General features: G+C 43.3%; 1 protein-coding gene across 1 annotated transcript; it reads left to right on the top strand.

The window, feature by feature from the left end:
* Positions 1–2,156: 2,156 nt before the first annotated feature.
* Positions 2,157–4,761, top strand: LOC139829645 (olfactory receptor 6B1-like). Its single transcript, XM_071818116.1, has 2 exons — positions 2,157–2,185; positions 4,104–4,761. Exons 1-2 carry the CDS (start codon positions 2,157–2,159, stop codon positions 4,759–4,761), a joined length of 687 nt encoding a protein of 228 aa, XP_071674217.1.
* The last annotated feature ends 14,913 nt before the right edge of the window (positions 4,762–19,674 follow it).

The following is a 19,674-nucleotide window of genomic DNA, read 5'->3' as shown; positions in this document are numbered from 1 at the left end:
CCTGCTGATATCCTTTAGTCCAAGCCAACTGCTCCGGCATGGTCACCTTGACCTGGTTGTGTAGGACACAGTCCACTTGGGTTTTGAGCATCTCCAAGGTTGGAGACTGCACAAACTCTCTGGGCGATCTGCTCCGCTGTACGACACCCCCACGCCTCCCGGTAAGGAAGTGTTTTCTGCCTTTGAGATGGAATTCCATAGGTTTTAATTTGTGCCCATGGCATCCTGCACTGCCAGTCGGTGCTACCGGTGAGAGTCTGGCTGCCTCTTCATTCCCTGCCCTTTGTATGGGGACAACCCCGGCTCCCACGGCCTCCCCTCGCGCTCCAGACACACAAACCCTCTACAGCTGTGGGACAAAGCGGGTCCTGCAGGGCAGACCCGTGTGGAGGCCGAGCAGCCAGAAACCCCCCTGCCCGAGGGATGTGGGGCCTGGGGGTCAAGGGCAACTGTTGTCTCCACAACAAGGTTTGCTGCCCAGTTCACAGTTTGCCCAATTGTAGCACACAGAGATGAGATGTTATTTGTTACAGGGTTGTGCAGGTCTGGGTGCTGGAATAAAGCCAGCACACGAGAGAGAAAGGTTACAGCCACTATGTACAAAACGTTACCATCCTCAGGGGAGCCCTGCAGACCTAATTGGGACCTAAGCGGGAATCCACTTCAATCCTTGGCCTGTAATGACACAAACAGAACCTTTTCCCCAGGTTATCAATTGATGTGGCCTTTTCCATTAACTAGTGATTTGACCATAGCCAATGTAGGTTCTTTGTGATTTGGCATGGTTTTGGGTCATACTTGCAAAGTATTTCATCACATACAATGCTTTTGACAATTGGTTTTGTGGTGTTTTCCCTACTTCTCCCCACCCCAGCCCCCTTTTTCTTTTTTTAAACCAACAAACAAACAAACAAACAAAAACTCCGGAATCAGATACGTGCATTGGATCTTGACTATGTACTCAAAATCACAAATCAAATTTAGAGGTTCCTCCTTAAAAAGCTCTAAGTAATTTAAAGCTGTGCCAAGTTCTGCTAATTGGGTTGAACCTTCAATAACTTTTACAGAATGATGCCAATCGTTATCTTCACACCAAACCACTACAGCTTTATGAGACTTCCCAGAACCACCAACAAAAACTGTGCAAATATGTAGGATCAGACCAAATGCAAGTATGGCCTATGCCTGGTGTTAAAGACTTGCAGGTTCTGCAGCAATTTACATTTATACATACCAAAAGCTGTGCTGTTAAGAAAACCAGCGAGTGCAATTTACAAAGACATAGATTACAAATTTAAAAAATCAGAATTAAATTTCACAACTGGTACATATATGACAAAAGGATCATGGCCTATTAAGACTTAAATTCATTCCCTACATTTTCTTGATCAGAGTGACAATTGGTATATAACAGTCACTATATCAATCTGCTAGCAATCTCATCATACTGTCCCACAGTAGCCACAGGTTATTTCATAGACAAATCTGCAAGTCCAATCAAATGCAGTCAGCCTGTAAGGTTGTCATAAATTTATTCTTCAAAGTTTCTAACTCCATTTTGGCTGTCATATTTATCGGATATTGTTTTCCCTTACCGGATCAAAGTCCTGTTTCAGATCTATCAGTGTAGTATTTGCTTTATCGAAACATTGGCTGTTAATACTGGTGGAAATACAGCATTCGAAATTTCCTTGGAGATTTCTCACTTGCACAAGCAGATCTGCACCATCTAAGCAGCTTCTTGTAGGACATGCAACTAAACAGAATTCTCAGAAAACGTTATTTGAGCTTACAATTTACTTAACACATCTTGACCCAAGAGAGGTATAGGACTTTCTGGCAACTACAAGAATTCATGTATTAAAACTTTGTTCCAAATTTGGCATTCTATTGGTCTCAAAAAACGACCTTTCTTTCGTTCTCTTCCATGTCCTCAAAAACTAGCATGGTGAATTTACTTAAGAAGTCTCTTACAACCAGCTACCACAGAATAAGTCTATTAAAAATAAAAAAATTGGTTTAATTTCCCAGCTTTATTAGAACTATGGACCCACTGGCAATGCCTTTAACTTTCACCCTCAGACTCCTTGATGCAGTATTACAGTTCTCTAGCAGTAACGTTGCTGGGGGGGGGATAAAACCTCCCTCTCGGCCCCATGTGGGATGGCAGAGTCGTCTTCTCTGGGTGACGCGTCCACACTCTGGTGCTTCAGCTGGTGACAGCGGGAGCTGCATTAGGAACACAGGGTTACTGCTCTGCATGTTTTCCTGGTTTTCCTTCCAAAGGAAGCTGTGCTGCACATGGCATTGGTATTTATCCTCACATATGATTGATAGTATATATATATATGTATGATATTTCACTGTCTCTGGAGGCAATTTTGTATCCAGATAGGTCCAACGACATTTAATATCGCATTGCATGCCTATCTAGAAAATAAAGTCTGCATTCTCAGTACGTATGGCAGACACAGCTACATAGGTGTCTGTTTCTGGGTTTCTTAAACACGGACCAGCTCTTGCATCTTTACTGTTTAAATGTGGAAACTGAAGGAGACTTTTTAAAAAAGAAAAAAAATCATTCTCAGAATGTGCCTTTTCATTCAAAATAAAACCACAGAATTCCCAAACATTTCAGTAAATACAATTTCTACTTAGTCTTGTCTTTCTAATGCATTTTAGCAGCAGAACACTCATTCTGTACGAGGCACGACGTGTTTTCTGTTATGGTCTTTATTCCCCTGATCTCATGCCAGACTCTGTTTCTCCTACATGTGATTATACATAGAAATTAGCATCTGGAGGTAATTACTGGAGATCATTAGAGATAACAACCTTCCTCTTCCCTTTCATTTCTCTGATCGGCAGATGACTTGATCAGCTCAGTGCTTATGGTATAAGGGAAGCTTTCCCAGCAAAGACAGCGAGTCCTTTGAAGGAAAACCTCTCAGGTGGGTCAGAGAAGATCCATCTGATCCACTGCTCGTTACCGGAGTTTAAAGGCCACAGGCATGGCTGGAAATCCTGAACTGGTAAGTCAGTCTTCATGTTTTCTTACAGTACCAGATGAATAGATCAAGAAATCATATATCAGTTACAGTGTAAATGATTGGGCTGAATCCTTCAAAAAGCAATTCTTCTTGATCATTGCATCCAATACATTTTCACCATGTAAACTGACAGATGTATAGTGAGGGAACACACTTGTAAGTCAAGAATAATGGCAAAACACATCAAGTTTTTCAATTAAATTCTCTATCCTGCTCGCCATTTCCTGGATTCTTCCGTTTCATGTTTAGAGACAGAAACTGCCAAAGCTCCGTTCCTTGATTCCAGTCAGATTTGTCATCCCCTCACTAATAAAAAGACCACACGTGTTCAGGGGATGAAAGGAAATAGCTGAAGAGTATATTACTGTTCTGGATAGATTAATGCATCTTTGGTACAACATGTTTTTCTCTCATGCATACACAAACGTGCATATATTATCGAGCTGTAAAATGTAAGAGATTGGAATGAAGTATGTTTATGTGTTCATTATTTGCTCCCATTGCCCTTAAAAGCAGTAAGGATAAACCTCACCTCCTCCACCTTAAATCATTTATGGTATGGACAACTACTTAAAGGTTGGTAAAGGATCACTAAAATGTCCATGAGGAGAAATTGGCATTTCTAGAGCACAAATAGGAGATGTGTTTTGGAAGGAGACATGTCCATATACAGTATTACAGTCTAGGCTACAAATGCTCAGTCAATGTCTCAAGCAGATATCCACTGCGTATGAAAGGAATCCAGAGCAAAACAGCCAAGAGGAACGTGCAAGATCTGCTCTAAGTTACTGGCTGGACAGCTGTCTGAATCAGAGCTGAGAGCAAACTGAAACAAGAAAGAATTCTTCTGTCACAGACGGGTGTTTAATACAAGCCAGAGGAACCACCCACTGCAGGATCTGGTCTTTAGATTCAGTTCAAAGTTCTTCCTCAAACGTGAATTCCTGAAATCTGTAGCTAAGGGATTTGTGATCTCTGTAGCAGTCTCTCCCATGACCATCGCTGCTGCCACTGAAAACACAAAGGTGGATAATTTCCTATTAGGAAATGAAGGAAGTCACTTTACCTGATCTTTCTGGCCACCTACATGGTAACAATCACTGAGAATGCCGTTATTATCTTTGTGGTGAAAAGGAACCGTCACCTCCAAAAGCCCATGTATTATTTCCTGGGGAACTTGTCCTTCCTGGAGATTTGTTATGTCTCAGTAACACTGCCCAGGCTTTTGCTTGGGTTCTGCTCCCAGAGCATGACCATCTCATTCTCCAGCTGCATGACCCAGTTATACTTCTTCATCTCCCTTATGTGCACTGAATGTGTCGTCTTGGCTGCAATGGCCTGGGACCGCTATCTGGCTGTGTGCCATCCCCTGCGCTATCCAGCCATCATGACGCACAAGCTGTGCCTTCAGCTGTTGATTCTCTCATGGGCAGGAGGCTTTTCCATCTCCTTGGTCAAGGTGTCTTTAATTTCACAGCTCACGTTTTGTGGCCCACACGTCATGAACCACTTCTTTTGTGACATCTCTCCCGTCCTGAGCCTTTCCTGCACTGACGTGTCCCTGAAAGCATATGCATGCATACCTTATCACTCATTAGGGCAAACAGATTGGATATATAATGCTACGTATCACAATGTGAAAGGGATCAGGTGTCATTTGAGATACGCTGGGATATTCCAGTCCTCCATTTGCCACATCAGAAGAGTGTAAGTCTCCCATAGATAGTGTTCTATCTTCCAGACCTCTGAGACACACTAGAATATCTCAAATGATACGTAAAATATGTGTTTAAACACATGAATGATGTTATGAGAGTAAGATTCAGCTTCAGATGTCTTAAGTGTCTAAAATACAAAGTCAATAATGAATAATTTAACTGCCTAGAGATCAGTGTCTAGTGCCATTTGAGATACTCCATGGTGTCTTTTCTAGCCGCCAGCTGTAACTACAGAAGGTTCTGGATATTTCTTTGGTGTTGAGTCATATCTGTTGGTATGTGCAATGGCTTCAAATAGTATAAGATACACTAGAGGACACTACCTGCTGATCTCTATGTGTTGGGCCTTAAATGTCTAAACTGCCATATGGTAGATGATGGGGATCAAGTCATTGCAGTCGGTAGGGTGCAGTGAAATCCAGTGATCAGTAACCAGTGATGTTCCTCAGGGGTCAGTTCTAGGGGCAGTTCTATTCAATATATTTATCAGTGATCTAGTGCAGGAGCTGAATGTATGGTTAGCAAATTTGCTGATGATACTAAACAGGGAGGTTTAGCGGTGACTCGCTGAAGGGACAAGGAGGTGGATAATCAGAGCATTAGGGACTCATCAGTGACATGAAATTTAACAAGGCCAAGTGCTGGATTCTGCACCTGGGATGGAGTAACATAAGGCACAAGTATAAAGTAGGAGTGTCTGGAAAGTAGATCCCTTTCTGCAGGAAAGGGATCAGGGGGTGCTGGTCTGCACCACTCTGCAGCCTGCAGAGGACCCCACACTAGAGCAGGTGGGTGTGACCTGAAGGAAGCAATGATCCCATGGAAAGCCCTCCCTACAGGGTCTTCACCACAGGCTGCAGTGGAATCTCTGCTTCAGCGTCTGGAGCACCTCCTCCCCTCCTCAGCTGTTGGTTTCTGCGTATGTGAGCACATACGCAGGCACATTGCCAGAAGAGCCAGAGGCCACAAATGCATTGCAAAGAGCAAGTTTTATCTTAGTTACCTCGCTACCAGGGGGTCTCTGAAGTAGCACCTGAGCTCCCGGGCAGAGGTGACACCAGCGGGGACGCAGGTGCTGCAGAATTCAGCCCTGGTAGAAGATCACTGGGCCTGCTGAGCTCGCCTGTATTTCAAGGCTTCGGGCAGGCGCAGCCTCCCGCTCTTTCTCACAACAAAGCAGGAAACTCAGACACAGTGATGAGGTGCCTGGAGTTTCTCACAGGCCTATGTTATCTAACACAGAGGTTCTGCTCGTCAAGCACACAAGGTCAGTAAAACAATTAGTGTGATGTATGTGCTTTTTCTACAGACAGCTGCAAGTCACTTGAGCGTATTTACATTTAACCAACCTCCTCGCCAAATCTTGGGCTACATTCACATACAGCATAGTTGTTTCTCTCACATATACTCACTCCTCTCAGCTCCTGTTGCAGAGGTTTTTACCCTTTCTTAAACACAGAAGCATAGAATGATAGAACGTACTGAGTTGGAAGGGACCTACAAGGATCACTGAGTCCAACTCCTGCCCTTGCATATGACAACCACAAAATTCACACCATGTGTCTGAGGTTGTTATCTAGTCGCTTCTTGAATACTGCCAATCTTGGGGCCGTGACACCTCCCTGGGGAGCCTGTTCCAGTGCTTCACCACCCTCTGGGTGAAGAACCTTTTCCTAATGCCCAACCTAAACTTCCCCTGGCGCATCTTCCTGCCATTCCCTTGGGTCCTGTCATTGGTTGCCAGAGAGAAGAGTTCAGCACCTGCCCCTCCTCCTTTCCCTGTGAGGAAACCATAGACTGCGATGGGGTCTCCTCCAGGCTGAACAGACCTGGTGACTTTAGCTGCTCCTCATACACCTACTGCTCTAAACCCTTCAACAACTTCATAGCCCTCCAGTAGTTTTATATCCTTTTTACACTGTGATGCCCAGACCTGTGCACAGTGCTCCAGGTGAGGCCACACCAGTGCAGAGCAGAGGGGGACAATCACCTCCCTCACCTGGCTGGCAATCCCCGGGACATGGTTGGCTTTTTAGCTGCCAGGGACACTGGTGGCTCATGTTCAACTTGCTGTTGACCAGAACCCCCAAATTCCTCTCCCTGGAGCTGCTCTCCAGCATCTTGTCCCCCACTCTGTCTGTACAGCCAGGGTTGCTGTGTCCAAGGTGCAAAATCCGGCACTTCCCCTTGTTAAACTTCAGGTAGCTGGTGACCGCCCAGTTCTTCAGTTTGCCTAGATCCCTCTGCAGGACCTCTCTGTCCTCAAGAGTTTCAACAGCTCCTCCCAATTTTGTGTTATCAGCAAACTCAGTTATTCCCTCTAGTCCTGAGTCTAAGTAATTTGTAAAGACATTGAAGAGTGCTGGCCCTAAGATGGATCCCTCTGGAACCCCTCTAGTGACTGGTCACCAGACCGACATAACCCCATTTACTAGAACCCTTTGAGTCCAGCCCATCAGCCAGTTGCTCATCCACTGCACTGTGTTTACCCAGCTGTATAGAATCACCACGGTCGGAAGAGATTCTCAGGATCATTGAGTCCAAATGTTAACCTATGGATGGGTTTCTATTAGATGGAGATTTGTTACTGAACTAGCCAGGCCCAAAGGAATTTCAAGGCCACCTTGGAAAGCTGAAAACAGGACTTGCCGTGGGAGGGAGGCAGTTCTACAATAACAGGGCCTCAACAAGACGTAAATCAACAGACCTATCAGCAGTGAGACTCCAGCACGTGGACAGCTCGTGAACATAGATGATATCCAATTAGTGAATGCATGATTGGAGCGTGGACGCGTGATCAAAGAATAGTTGCATATATAAGGAGACCTGTTTCTGTAATAAATGGCTTTGCGTGATTCATATTGAATCGGAGTGCAGAGTCCTTTATTCGTTCCAACATTAACCCAACTCTACCACTAAACCATTTCCCTAAGAACCTTGTATAAATGCCTTTTAAACACCTCCAGGGATGGTGACTCCACCAGTTCTCTGGGCAGCCTGTTTCATGGCTTCACCACCCTCTCCATGAAGAATTTTTTCCTGATATCCAATCTAAACCTCCCCTGACTCAACCTGAGGTGATTTTCTTCTTGTCCTATCACTTTCTACCTGGGAGAAGAGACCAACGCCCTCCATGCTACAACCTGCTTCAGATAGTTTTAGACACTGATAAGGTCTCACCTCAGCCTCCTTTTCTCAAGGCTAAACAATCCCTGTTCCCTTAGCTGCTCCTCACAAGACTTGTGCTCCAGGTCCCTCACCATCTTTGTCGCCCTTCTCTGCACTCTCTCTAGTACATTAATGTCTTTCCTATTATGAAGGGCCCAAAACTGAACACAGGGTGCTGGACATCTTATCAAGGAGGATACCGTGACAGACAGTATCAAAGGTTTTACTGAAATGCAAAAAGATCACATCAACAGGCTTCCCTTGGTCAACTAGGTGGGTAACCTCGTCATAGAAAGAAATTAAGATGGTCAAGCAGGACGTTCCCCTCGTGAACCTGTGCTGGCTGGGACCAATGACTGCATTGTCATTCATATGTTTTTCAGTAACTCCCAGAACAATCTCCTCCATGATTTGGCCAGGCATAGAAGTGAGGCTGACAGGCCTGTAATTGTCAGGGTCATCCCTGTTGCCCTTCTTGAAGACTGGAACAACGTTTGCCAGCTTCCAGTTAACTGGGACCTCTCCCAGTTCCCAGGAGCACTGAAAAATCATGAAGAGAGGTCTCATTATGACATCAGCCAGCTCTTCAAGCACCCTTGGATGAATCCCATCAGGCCCCATTGTAGGGATCTAGTTGAAGTACCAAACAGCACACAAGTTCTGAATTGATTTGGAATTTATTGATCATGCAGCCATGGTTCACTAACCCAGGGCTATGGGGGCCCCCAAGTCCATCTTTGGTGTGGAAGACCAAGGCGAAGAGAGCATTAAACATCTCAGCTTTGTCTGTGTCCCTGTTTGTGAGGTGACCGTGATTATCAAATAAAGAACCAATGTTATTTCTGGTTGCCTTTTGCTATTAATATGTTTTTCAAAGCCCTTTTTATTGTCCCTCACAGTACTGGCCAGTTTCAACTCTAACTGAGCTTTGCCCACATGAATTTCCTCCCTACAGCAATGAGCAGAATCTCTGTAGTCCCCCATGACCCCTGACTTTACTTCCACTGACCATCAACATTCTTCTTTTGCTGTCATTCAAGAAGAAGATCCTTGCTCAGTCAAGCTGTCTTTTTGCCTTGCCTGCTTGACTTTTGACATTTTGGAATTGCCTGGTCCTGTGTTTTTAGGAGGTGGTACTTAAAAAGTGACCAACAGTGATGGACCCCAGCACCTTCGACAGCAGTTGTCAGAGACTCTGCCACCACTGCTGGTTGTGTCAGCTTGGCCAGCAGTGGGTCCTGAAACCAGCTGGAACTGCTCTGTCTGACGTGGGGATAGCTTCTGGCATCTTCTCACAGAAGTCGCCCAGCAGCTCACCCCCACCACCCCACTACAAAAACCTTGCCACGTAAACCAAATATAACCATTATTATTACCCTGTGTCCTTTATCCCAGGTCTTTTATGGATCCCCATTTTGTTTCTCATAGTCCTGAGATACATATCTTCCTTGTTGTGTTCTCAAAGTGCATGAAATACTGCCGTAGTTTATTTACTTGGAGATGAATTTAATCACATCACAAAAATGTCTGTTTTCTCTAGTGAAATGATCAGCCCAGGTGTACATTTACATTCGCTTTAAAAACACGAGTGATATGAATTCCATGATTGTGTGGCTGCATGCAAGGGAAAATATTTTTAGATGCAGATATAGTTTAAAATAGACAAGGGAGCAGAGAGAGAGATGATGGATTGTACTAGTAAAATAAATTACCATGACCATTCAGACCTTGATTTTTGTTTATTTTTGTAATTTCAGCAATTCTCCATGAACATCAGAGATCTTTTTGTTTATTTCTTTTTCATTATTCAGAGGGAAATTATAGAAGTTTTTCCTCGGGTGTTTTTTACACATTAAATCACATTCTGATTTAATTTTAGACCAAAATCAACTGTTTTCAAACATCATGAAAGGAAACATTGAAGGGTTATGTTTGCTTACTGTTAGTTTTCATTAAGGCTTTCTTTTGAGAATAAAGTTGTTCCATTAAAAAAAGTATGTCTACCAACCAGGAGAAACCCCATCATATTGTGTGCTCATTCAAAAAAAGTTTAGAATAAGTCTTCCTGAAGGAAATTTTTTCCTATGACTACACTGTTACTGTGCAGGGAATCAGAAGTAACAATAAACTAATTTTATTTCTTACCATCCAGCAAAATCAGGTTGTATTGAGTTTACATAGGAAGGTTTTGTAGCAGGGCCCGGAGTGGGGGAGCTGCAGGGGTGGCTTCTGTGAGAAGATCCCACAAGCTGTCCCCATGGTGGACATAAGCCAGCAATGAGCTCTAGAGCCAAAGAAGGCCAACAGCATTCTGGGTTGCATCGGGAAGACCACTGTCGGTAGGTAGGAGATGATTCATTCCTTCTGCTCACCACCAGTGAGACCACATCTAGCATACTGTGTCCAGTTCTTGCTTCAGAAGTGTGACATAGTCACAGTGAAGCAAGTCCAGAAGAGGATACTGAAGATTATTAAGAGGCGGAAGCATCTGACACATAAGGAGAGGCTGAGAGGGATGGCATTGCTTAGCCTGGAGAAGACTCAAGAGGAATCTCTTCAAAATATAAATGTCTGTGTAAATATGTGATGTGAGGCTGTAAAGAAGATGGAGGCAGACTTTTCTAGGTGATGTTCAGTGAACAAACAGGGGCAATTGTCCTAAGTAGAAATACAGGAAACTCTGAACATAAAGAAAAGCTTTTATACTGTGAGCATGATTGAATACTGGAATAAGTTGCTTAAAGAGGCTGTGGAGTCTCCATCCTTGGACATATTCAAAACCCAACTCAAAAATGTCCTGGGCAGTCTCCTTTAGTTGATCCTGCTTTGACCAGGGCGATTGGACTCAGCACCATCACAGGTTCCATCCAACCATGAACATTTTGTGATTCTTGTCTTGAGGAGACAGAAGATTTTTTTCTGTGGATAGGTCTGGAAATAATGTTCCAATATTTGGGACTAGAGAAGATTGACCTCACTTATAGAAATAAATTTACTTTTCCCAGCTTGCAATTCAACATACTTGACAATACCGTTGCAAAAGTTATTTTTCCAGTTCTAAGCAAAAATACAATATGAATGGCATACAAAGGTCTTCTATAGAGGTGATTCACCTCCATTAGCTATAAAATGTCTTTCTGCTTCAGTGACTCGTCTCCCTTATCAGTATTTTAGCAGTTGGGATTCTCTGTTTAACTTCTTGTGGCTGATGGATTAAATGAAAAGGCTTTCTAACCTTGAGAAAAGCGGGATTTCTGGGTCCCACCTGTACTCACAGTACAGAGAGAAAGTTTGAAGCTGAAAGTGGTTCCTGAAGTGCAAGGGCCTGGTGCCGTGTCAAGGGAAGCCCATTACAGTGGCTTTTCTGAGTTACCTGTGCAGGTCCCCAGTGAGTAGCTGATCTTGCAGGGTTTCATTTTATCCTTTATTTCTCTTTCCAGGGCACTAGCAATGGTTGGGAAAGGCTTTATTGAGTATTTCTGCAGATAAATGGGGCATTTAATTCCTACAGCTGAAGTTCCCCTTCCAGTTCTTAGAGAAACAAAAGCTGATCTCATTAGAAAGGCATCAAGGCTGAACCAGCTGTTTTATTTGGTGTTAAAACACAATCAACATCACTTGGCTACTTGGATGTGACCAGGTTTTTGGTATAAAGACTTGGTAGTTTCTGATATTTCTGCTGTTCCACAGCAGGAAGAAGGAAGAAAAGGAGGAGGCTGCACCTTGAATTCTGGGGTCAGTTTTGGGCCCCTCGAGACAGGAAAGATCTTGAGGTGATGGAGCAAGTTCAAAGAACAGCAACGAAGCTGGTGGAGGGTCTGGGGCACAGGTCTTATGGGGGGTGGCTGAGGGACCTGGGGTGTTTAGCCTTGAGAAAAGGAGGCTGAGGGGAGACCTTCTCACTCTCTGCAACTGCTTGAAAGGAGGTTGTAGCATGGAGTGTGTTGGTCTCTCCTCCTAAGTAGCAAGTGATAGGACAAGAGGAAATGGCCTCAAGTTGCAGCAGGGGAGGTTTAGATTGGATATTACCAAAAATGTCTTCCCAGAAAGGGTTGTCAGGCATTGGAACAGGCTGCCTAGGGAAGTGGTGCCCTGGAGGTGTTTAAAAGACATGATGTGGTGTTTAGGGTCATGGTTTAGTAGTGGACTTGGTAGTATTGGGTTAACAGTTGGACTTAATGATCTTGAAAGTCTCTTCCAACCAAAATGATTCTATGATTCCATGATTCTGGTTTAGGCACTTTGGTTAAAAATGTCTGCATTTGGACAGCTTAATTCTACCATATTGGTCTGTGTATTTACTGAAGCGTTGACTCCTGTGGTGTTGTGTCGTAAGAACTGAGTTTTTATTTCACCTGATATGATCTGCAGACTATTTTATTATTAATCAAGACTAAAATTCCTGACCAACATTCTAGCATTTGGAGCATTCCTGAGATAAGATGGATATATTTGACTGTGTTTCTCCCTTGTTCAATTAATTCAGTGGAATTTAACAAAGTTAACAGTGTTAACTGTGTAGAGAAATGAGATTGCTTTGTTCAATGGATAGGAAGAAAAAGACCTGGTATAGATGTATATACAAGGTCCAGAGATGTGTGACCACAGTGATGTGGGAGACACAGGTAGAAAGACATTTGTGATGCTCTTGACTGCAACGACTTCTCAGTTTTGCTAAAGCTCCATCATGATGGTGTCTGTGCTGACCAATCTGACTACTTGAGGTACATCACAGTAGAAGTTGTCCAGCTCTTTAGAACCACAGAAAGACAGTTGAAAAATGTTGGCCACTTGAAAAATAGAGTGAAGGAAACTCCCTTACTCAACTAGCAGTCATACACACACCATCCAATTAATCACAATTATGTAATGAAATCTATGGAAGATAGCCACTTAACAGTTGTAGGCTGTGACAGTGTCCTGGTTTTGGCTGGGATAGAGTTAGTTTTCTTCCTAGTAGCTGGTGTAGTGCTGTAGTTTGGGTTTAGGATGAGACTAATGTTGGTAACACACAGATGTTCTAGTTGTTGCTGAGCAGTTCTTACACTAAGGACTTTTCAGCTTGTCATACCACCTGCCAGCAAGGAGGCTGGGAGTGCACAAGAAGCTGGGAGGGGACACGGTTGGAGCAGTTTACCCCAACTGGCATAAGGGATATTCCGTACCTGATGACATCGTGCCATATTAACTAAGGGGAAAGTTAACTGGGAGGTCTGCTGCTCAGGGACTGGATGGGTATTCATCAGTGGATGGCGAGCAATTGCATTGTGCATCACTTGTTTTGTATATTCTTTCATCATCATCATAATCATAATAATAGTAATAATAATAATAATAATATTTTTCCCTTCCTTTTCTGTCCTGTTAAACTGTTTTTATCCCAGTTCCTTCAGCTGCTCCTCATATTGAGTGCTGACTCATATTCAACCAACTGTCATCAACACCCACAGGTTCTTTTCCACCAGGTAGCTTTCCAGCCACTCTTCCCTGAGCCTGTAGCATTCATGGGGTTGTTGTGACTCAGGTGCAGGACCTGACACTTGGCTATGTTGAATCTCATACAATTGGCCTCAGCTCAACAATCCAGCTGGTTCAGATCCCTCTGTAGAGTGTTCCTACCCTCAAGCCAGATCAACACTCCCACCCAATTTGGTGTTGTCTGCAAGCTTCCTTAGGGTGCACTCGATCCCCTCGTCCAGATCACTGATAAAGGTGTTAAAGAGAACTGGCCCCAATACTGAGCCCTGGAGAACACCACTTGTGACTGGCCACCAACTGGATTTGACTCCATTCACCACAACTCTTTGGTTCTGGCCATGCAGCCAATTTTTTACCCAGCGAAGTGTACACCTGTCCAAGCCATGAGCTGCCAGCTTCTCCAGGAGAATGCCATGGGAAACAATGTCAAAAGCTTTATTAAAGTCCAAGTACACAACATCCACAGCCTCATCCACTAAGTGGGTCAGCTTGTCATACGTAAGAGGAGATCAGATTGGTGAAGCAGGACCTGCCTTTCATAAACCCATGCCGACTGAACCCAGTCACTTGGTTGTCCTGTACATGCTGTGTGATGGCACTCAGTTTTATCTGCTCCATAAACTTCCCCATAACTGAGGTCAGACTGACAATCCTATAGTTCCCCAGATTGTCCTTCCAGCCCTTCTACATGGGTGTGGGAATATAACAGAAGATTGGAGAGAATTGTAAATACGCTCAAGAGACTGCAGCTGGTGTGTAGAAAAACACATATATCACACTAATTGTTGCTTAGCCTTCTGTGCTTCACAAGTAGAACCTCTGTGTTTAGATAACATAGGCCTATGAAAGTCTTAACAGCAGCTTATTGAACACCCTTGAAATTCCTGCTCTGCTGCAGGCAAAGATCAAAACAACTGCACCTCTGTGAATCCCTGATGCACAGGTGAAACCAGCAGGTTGTAGATCTAGCAAGGACAGAGCTCTGCAGTGCCTGTGTTCCTGCTTGTGTACCTCTGCCCAGATGCTCAGGTGTTTTTTGAGAGATGCCCTGCTTAGGGAGGTAATGAAAATAAATTTAGTGTTTGCATTGTATCTCTTGTTTGTGGTTGTTCCTGAAACCTGCCTGTGACAGCTCACACAATGGGCATCACTGGTGGTTTGTTTGGGAGGAGTTCTGGTGAAAAGAGGGAAGTGTGAAGGTAACGAAAAGCAGGTTGAGAAACAGAAGAAGCCGTAAGTGAGATATAAAATTGGGTAAAGAACACAGGAGGCAAGGATCTTTCAGAAGTTGGAGTGCGCACACTTATGGACAGCAATGAAACTGATCCGGGGATCCAAGTCCCCTTGACTGCCAGAAGGAAAACTCTTGGGTAACCCTCTGGAGCTTCCATCATGACATAGTACAAAAGGCTTTTTGGGGAAGGATGGGGAAAGGAACTATGGGCTTGAACCCTAATTTTAAGTTGTTTAGGGAAAGGTTTATAATTCAATAGCAATCATGCATTATTAATTACCTCTAAGGGTGAAAATTAGTATCTTTCATGTGTAATAGTGTGCAAAAGTATATAATTTTAAATTCAAATTTAGGACATTGATAATATGATTCATTAGTTTTTTAGCGGTATCTTGCTTAAGCAGTTATGTTGTAATTTCTTACATCAGTTATGTCTTGAGCGTGCAGTTTGCAAGGGGAGAGTCAAACTGAAATAGCATGGGTTTAACCTAGACACATATTAGTTACTTCAATACAGATAACACATGAACTGTATATATTTTTGCATGTACTGTATAGACTTGTAGGTAAGATTAATGTGATCTGACTAAAGGGTGAATTCAGGCTCTGTTTCAAACAAATTTCTTAGTAAAATATCCTGTCATCTCAGTGATAAATATATTGGTTTAGACACACATATGTCAAAAATGTCTTAGTGCTGTTTAATGTTTAATGACTGGATCAGGGTAAAAATGCTGAACAGACTAAGTAACTGTACTGCCTATATTTCTTGGTTTGGCTTCGTTTGGTTTGGTTTGGTTTGGTGCGTCAGTTGTGGAGTTATTTTCCTGTTTAGATAAAATGAATCTTAAAAATGATGAGAGAAACCACAGCACTTTTTCACAGATTAATCCAACAGGGTTCTTCAAGCATGTCATATACAAAGGAGCTTAATTTGTTTTCTTCATGGAAATAATAATTTAATTTTAAAGTAACTGTTTAAGGTACCAGCTGTGTGTGTTGACTCTTGTCCTATTCCTGTACAGTCCACAGAAAAGTCCGGTTCTATCTTCCCTACACCCCTCCTAGTAGGTAGCAGAAGACAGAAATATGACCTTCCCTGAGCTGCCTTATTTTAAAAAAATGAACAAACATGGTTCTTTCAGTGTCTTGGCATACATTTTATCCTTCAGCCCATTAACCATCCTGGTGGTGCTTGCTGTACTCTTGTATGTGTGTGTCTTTCTTGTCCTGGAAAACACTGGACACAGTACTGCAGATGGGGTCTTCAAAGTCCTAAAAACACATGAAGAATCACTTCCCTCACCCTTCTGGCTACACTCCTTCTAATACAATCTGTGTTGCAGTTGGTCACTGTGGCAGGATGCAAACCCCCCTCTCTCCCCCTCCCTCCTTCAGCATGGAAGGCGCAGGCACATCTCCCTCTCTCTGCTGTTTCAGGCTGACAGCTTCTTTTGTTTGGCCCCAGAGCACCCTGGCCAGGGCCATTAGGAGAAGGCAGTGCCGAGGCGCCAGGGAGCCGCTGGGCACCTGTGACCAGTGTGGGGGATGTTTGGAGGCTTCAGGGGCACCCACAGCCGGTGTGGGGGTGCAGAGAAGCTTCTGGAATGCCTACAGTCAGATCTGATCAGCCAATAAAAACGGGACTCTCGTCGAGACTCCGCCCATTGTCGCGGGTCTCTCGGAGCACGAGTGAGATGTTGCTGCCAAGAGCCCCCCCAGGATGGAGACTCCGCTTGCCTCGCCACCACGGGTGTGAGTGAAACTGCTCCTCGCAGGACTGCGAGTGTATTTATCCTTTACATGCATATGTGCACGTGTAACTTTCCATGCTCAATATGAGCACGTGTAAAATTAATCCTCACATAATCGCGGGTGTATTTTCCTCCCGTACTTCCACATGAGCACGTGTAACTTTCTGCGCACATTTGCACGTGTAACTTTCCGTGCTCAATACGAGCACGTGTATAAATATTTCCTCACACAATTGTGAGTGTATTTTCCTCCCGTGCTTCTACATAAGCACGTGTAGTATTCTGTGCACATTTGCACGTGTATTAACCCTCGCAGGATTGCGAGTCTATTGTGAATTTACCATCGCAGAATCATGAGTGTACACTTTCTGTACTCACTATGAGTACGTGTATCTCTTTACAATAACCCCACACTGTGTTCATGCGGTGTGTGCTCCTCCGGGACTCAGGGACGGCTCCGGCATTGTTTTGGTGAAGCCACGTGCATGCACTCTGTGGCCCTCCTGTTGTATTAGTTGCTGCCCCTTAATAATTTTCCTCAACTGATATCTGAACCTGTGTTTAGGTCACTTTTGGAGTGCTAAAACCCTGTTTCTCACCGGTTTAATAAAAGTTGGTTTGGACCCTGTTGTCCCTTAAACGAACCTCGGGGTGCCTCCGTGACAGACACCTTTGCTGCAAAGGCACACTGCTGACTCAGCCTTAATTTGCTGTCTACCGGGACTCTCAGGTCCATTTCTGCATGATTAGGGGACCTGTGTGCAGTCCTTCATGACCACAAATAATAATAAAGGAACAGAAGAATTGCTTTAAGCAACCTAAAGGAGTACTTTTTTTTCCTCTTTTCTCTTTTCCCCTTCCCAGACAGAACGTTCTCCATAAATGTTGAAAATAATCACACTGCAAAAAGTGTGTTTATTTGGTTCAGATTTACTGATCATTCGAACCTGCAAAGGTTTGCTGTTTGTGGTCCTCTTTACCATGATCATTATGGGAATGGTCTCACTGCCCTCATGACAATGAAAGACTCTTTCCTGTTGTGCTGATATATATTTATTTTTTTGAGGAACTTTTCCTTATTGGAGACACGTTACATGTTGGTTCCCCTGCCAAAGATTTGGTCAGCTTCCTGATGGAAGACATTGGTTGTCCTGCCTGGATAAATTTCATGGTTTTGCTTGGTACTGCAGGATGCCTCCTTCTGGGTGCCCTGATCTGCATCCTCACATGGCCATCTCTGGCCTGCTGCAGTACAAACTGATCATGAACAAAGAGCTCTGCACTGAACTGGAAGCCAGATCATGGGTGATTATCATCCCAGTCCAAGTGAGACAGATGTGTTTTCTTTATCTTTCTGTGGATCTCATGAAATTAATAATAATTAAGCATTGTTCATCAATAGCTAAGAAGTGCGTTATCAACACTATTTTAGTCACAAATCCAAAACACAGCACCACCTTCTTTTATGAAGAAAATTAACTCAATTCCAGACAGAGCCATTACGTTCACCATCCTGACAGCCACAGTCACCTCTAGAATCGTCAGGGTGGTCTGGAAGATGTTGTCTTCCACAAGGAAAATCTAGGCCTTCTCTACCTGTTCCTCCCACCTGAGGGTAGTGACTTTATTCTGTGGCTCTGCCACTGCTTGTGTAGTTAAAACCCAGACTTAAAGAAGATTTTGATCTGAAACATAGGGAAGCTATGTCTAGAGGACTAGTTAAAATTGCAGAGTGCATTTAACCAATCAAAACTGTCTCTGAGTTGCTTTCCAAAGAGCCCCTTACTTCTCAAAGACAAATCAGAAAGCATGATTTTGATGTTCTGCTACCTGCACCCAGCTCCTCTTATTTCCCAAAACCAACCATAACAATTAAGGGGAAAAGATTGTGACCAACTGTGCCACAAAATAGGCTGGGAATAATCAGGTGTTAACTTCAATATCTACAATAAAAAGTGATGTATCTGAGCCAATTGCTTTAGCCTCCCTTTACAGGCAAAGAGGAGAAACAGTCCAATTTAAACCATGATTATTCTCACCTACCTGAGGATGATCTTAAACACCTTGTAGAAGACCTTGTCACTGAGCATGAAAAGAATCTAGACAAATGCCTCAAAAAGAGGTGTCTACGTTTTAGATATCTGAAGGCAAGTGAATTAATCCAGTCTCCAAAAGAAGTCTTGGAAGCAACATTTCTTAGTTCTGAGAATATGAAGAAACCTTTAGAAAGTATCATGGATGGAGGTGGTATTCATAACATGGATCTTTAGCAGTTAAAAAGTAGGTTACTTCCCTCGGCAATAATAAGAGACTGCAAGGAAGCTCAGAGCAATGAATTTACTGAAGTTACCCTTTTGCTGATCTTTAATCTGGAGTTCAAAAGCCAGAGCAATGGGAAAAATACTGTGATACATATGTAGCCCTGGAAATATGTGATGAAGTGAAATTATTAATCTCATGACAGTAATGATTTAAACATTTTCTAGAATTTATCCATGGAGCATTTAAGTACAGTCAGTGGTAGGTTTTTATGTCACAAATGTATGAAGTCATTTATCTGCACATTAGCTCAGTCACACTCCTGGAAATAAATTGGAAATAGGTTGGAAATGAATTCCAACTCAATTGTATGATTTTTGGCCCTGAAGTTAGGTCTCTGAGAACTGTGAAAACATGAGACTTACAACAGAGACAACTGTGAAATCAATTTCTTATTTCTGAAAGATGTCAGGAGCACATGTATTCATGTATCAAAGCCTTGCAAGACGAAGTACTTACATCAGGCTTTTCTTCTTCGCTGATTTTCAAGAGCTACTGAACTACAAAGAATTTTTTTACTCCTGCCTATGGGAACTGATGGTTCATCATGTGATGGGGTTGAAATTAATTCTACATTTTCATGTGGGAAAAGCAGCAATAGCAATTGCACCCTGAGTTATTCTGAGGGTCTACAACACATGTACTACATTGCTTCTGGGATCACTGTTTCTGACACTGAACCTGGAACAATTCAGTGTTTGCATTACTTCAGGAACCTCACCAGTTTTGATTCTATGTTTTTGGCCCAGCCTTGCATCCCTATCCCAGCAGTATTTCTATCCCAAAATGCATGTGCACTGTACTCCTAGACCTTCTCCTTCAAATTTTAATTATAAAGCATAAACTTCATGAGCTTATGTGATAACTCATTAATCTGGGTGCATCAGGAAGTAATAGTAATGACTTCAAAGACAAAGACAGCTCTCGTTATTCCAGGAGGACATCTAGGTTTA

The sequence above is a fragment of the Patagioenas fasciata genome, chromosome 22 (assembly GCF_037038585.1).
Source record: "Patagioenas fasciata isolate bPatFas1 chromosome 22, bPatFas1.hap1, whole genome shotgun sequence".
Classification (NCBI taxonomy): domain Eukaryota; kingdom Metazoa; phylum Chordata; class Aves; order Columbiformes; family Columbidae; genus Patagioenas; species Patagioenas fasciata.
The sequence above is the reverse complement of the archived record's forward strand: the minus strand, read 5'-3'. Positions and strand labels throughout refer to the sequence as shown.

Excerpts from the sequence above, each read along its gene's own strand:
- LOC139829645 (XM_071818116.1), top strand. The coding sequence starts at position 2,157 with ATGTGGGATGGCAGAGTCGTCTTCTCTGG. Across the intron at positions 2,186-4,103 it reads GGCAGAGTCGTCTTCTCTGG|GAAGTCACTTTACCTGATCT; the intron begins GTGACGCGTCCA and ends TAGGAAATGAAG.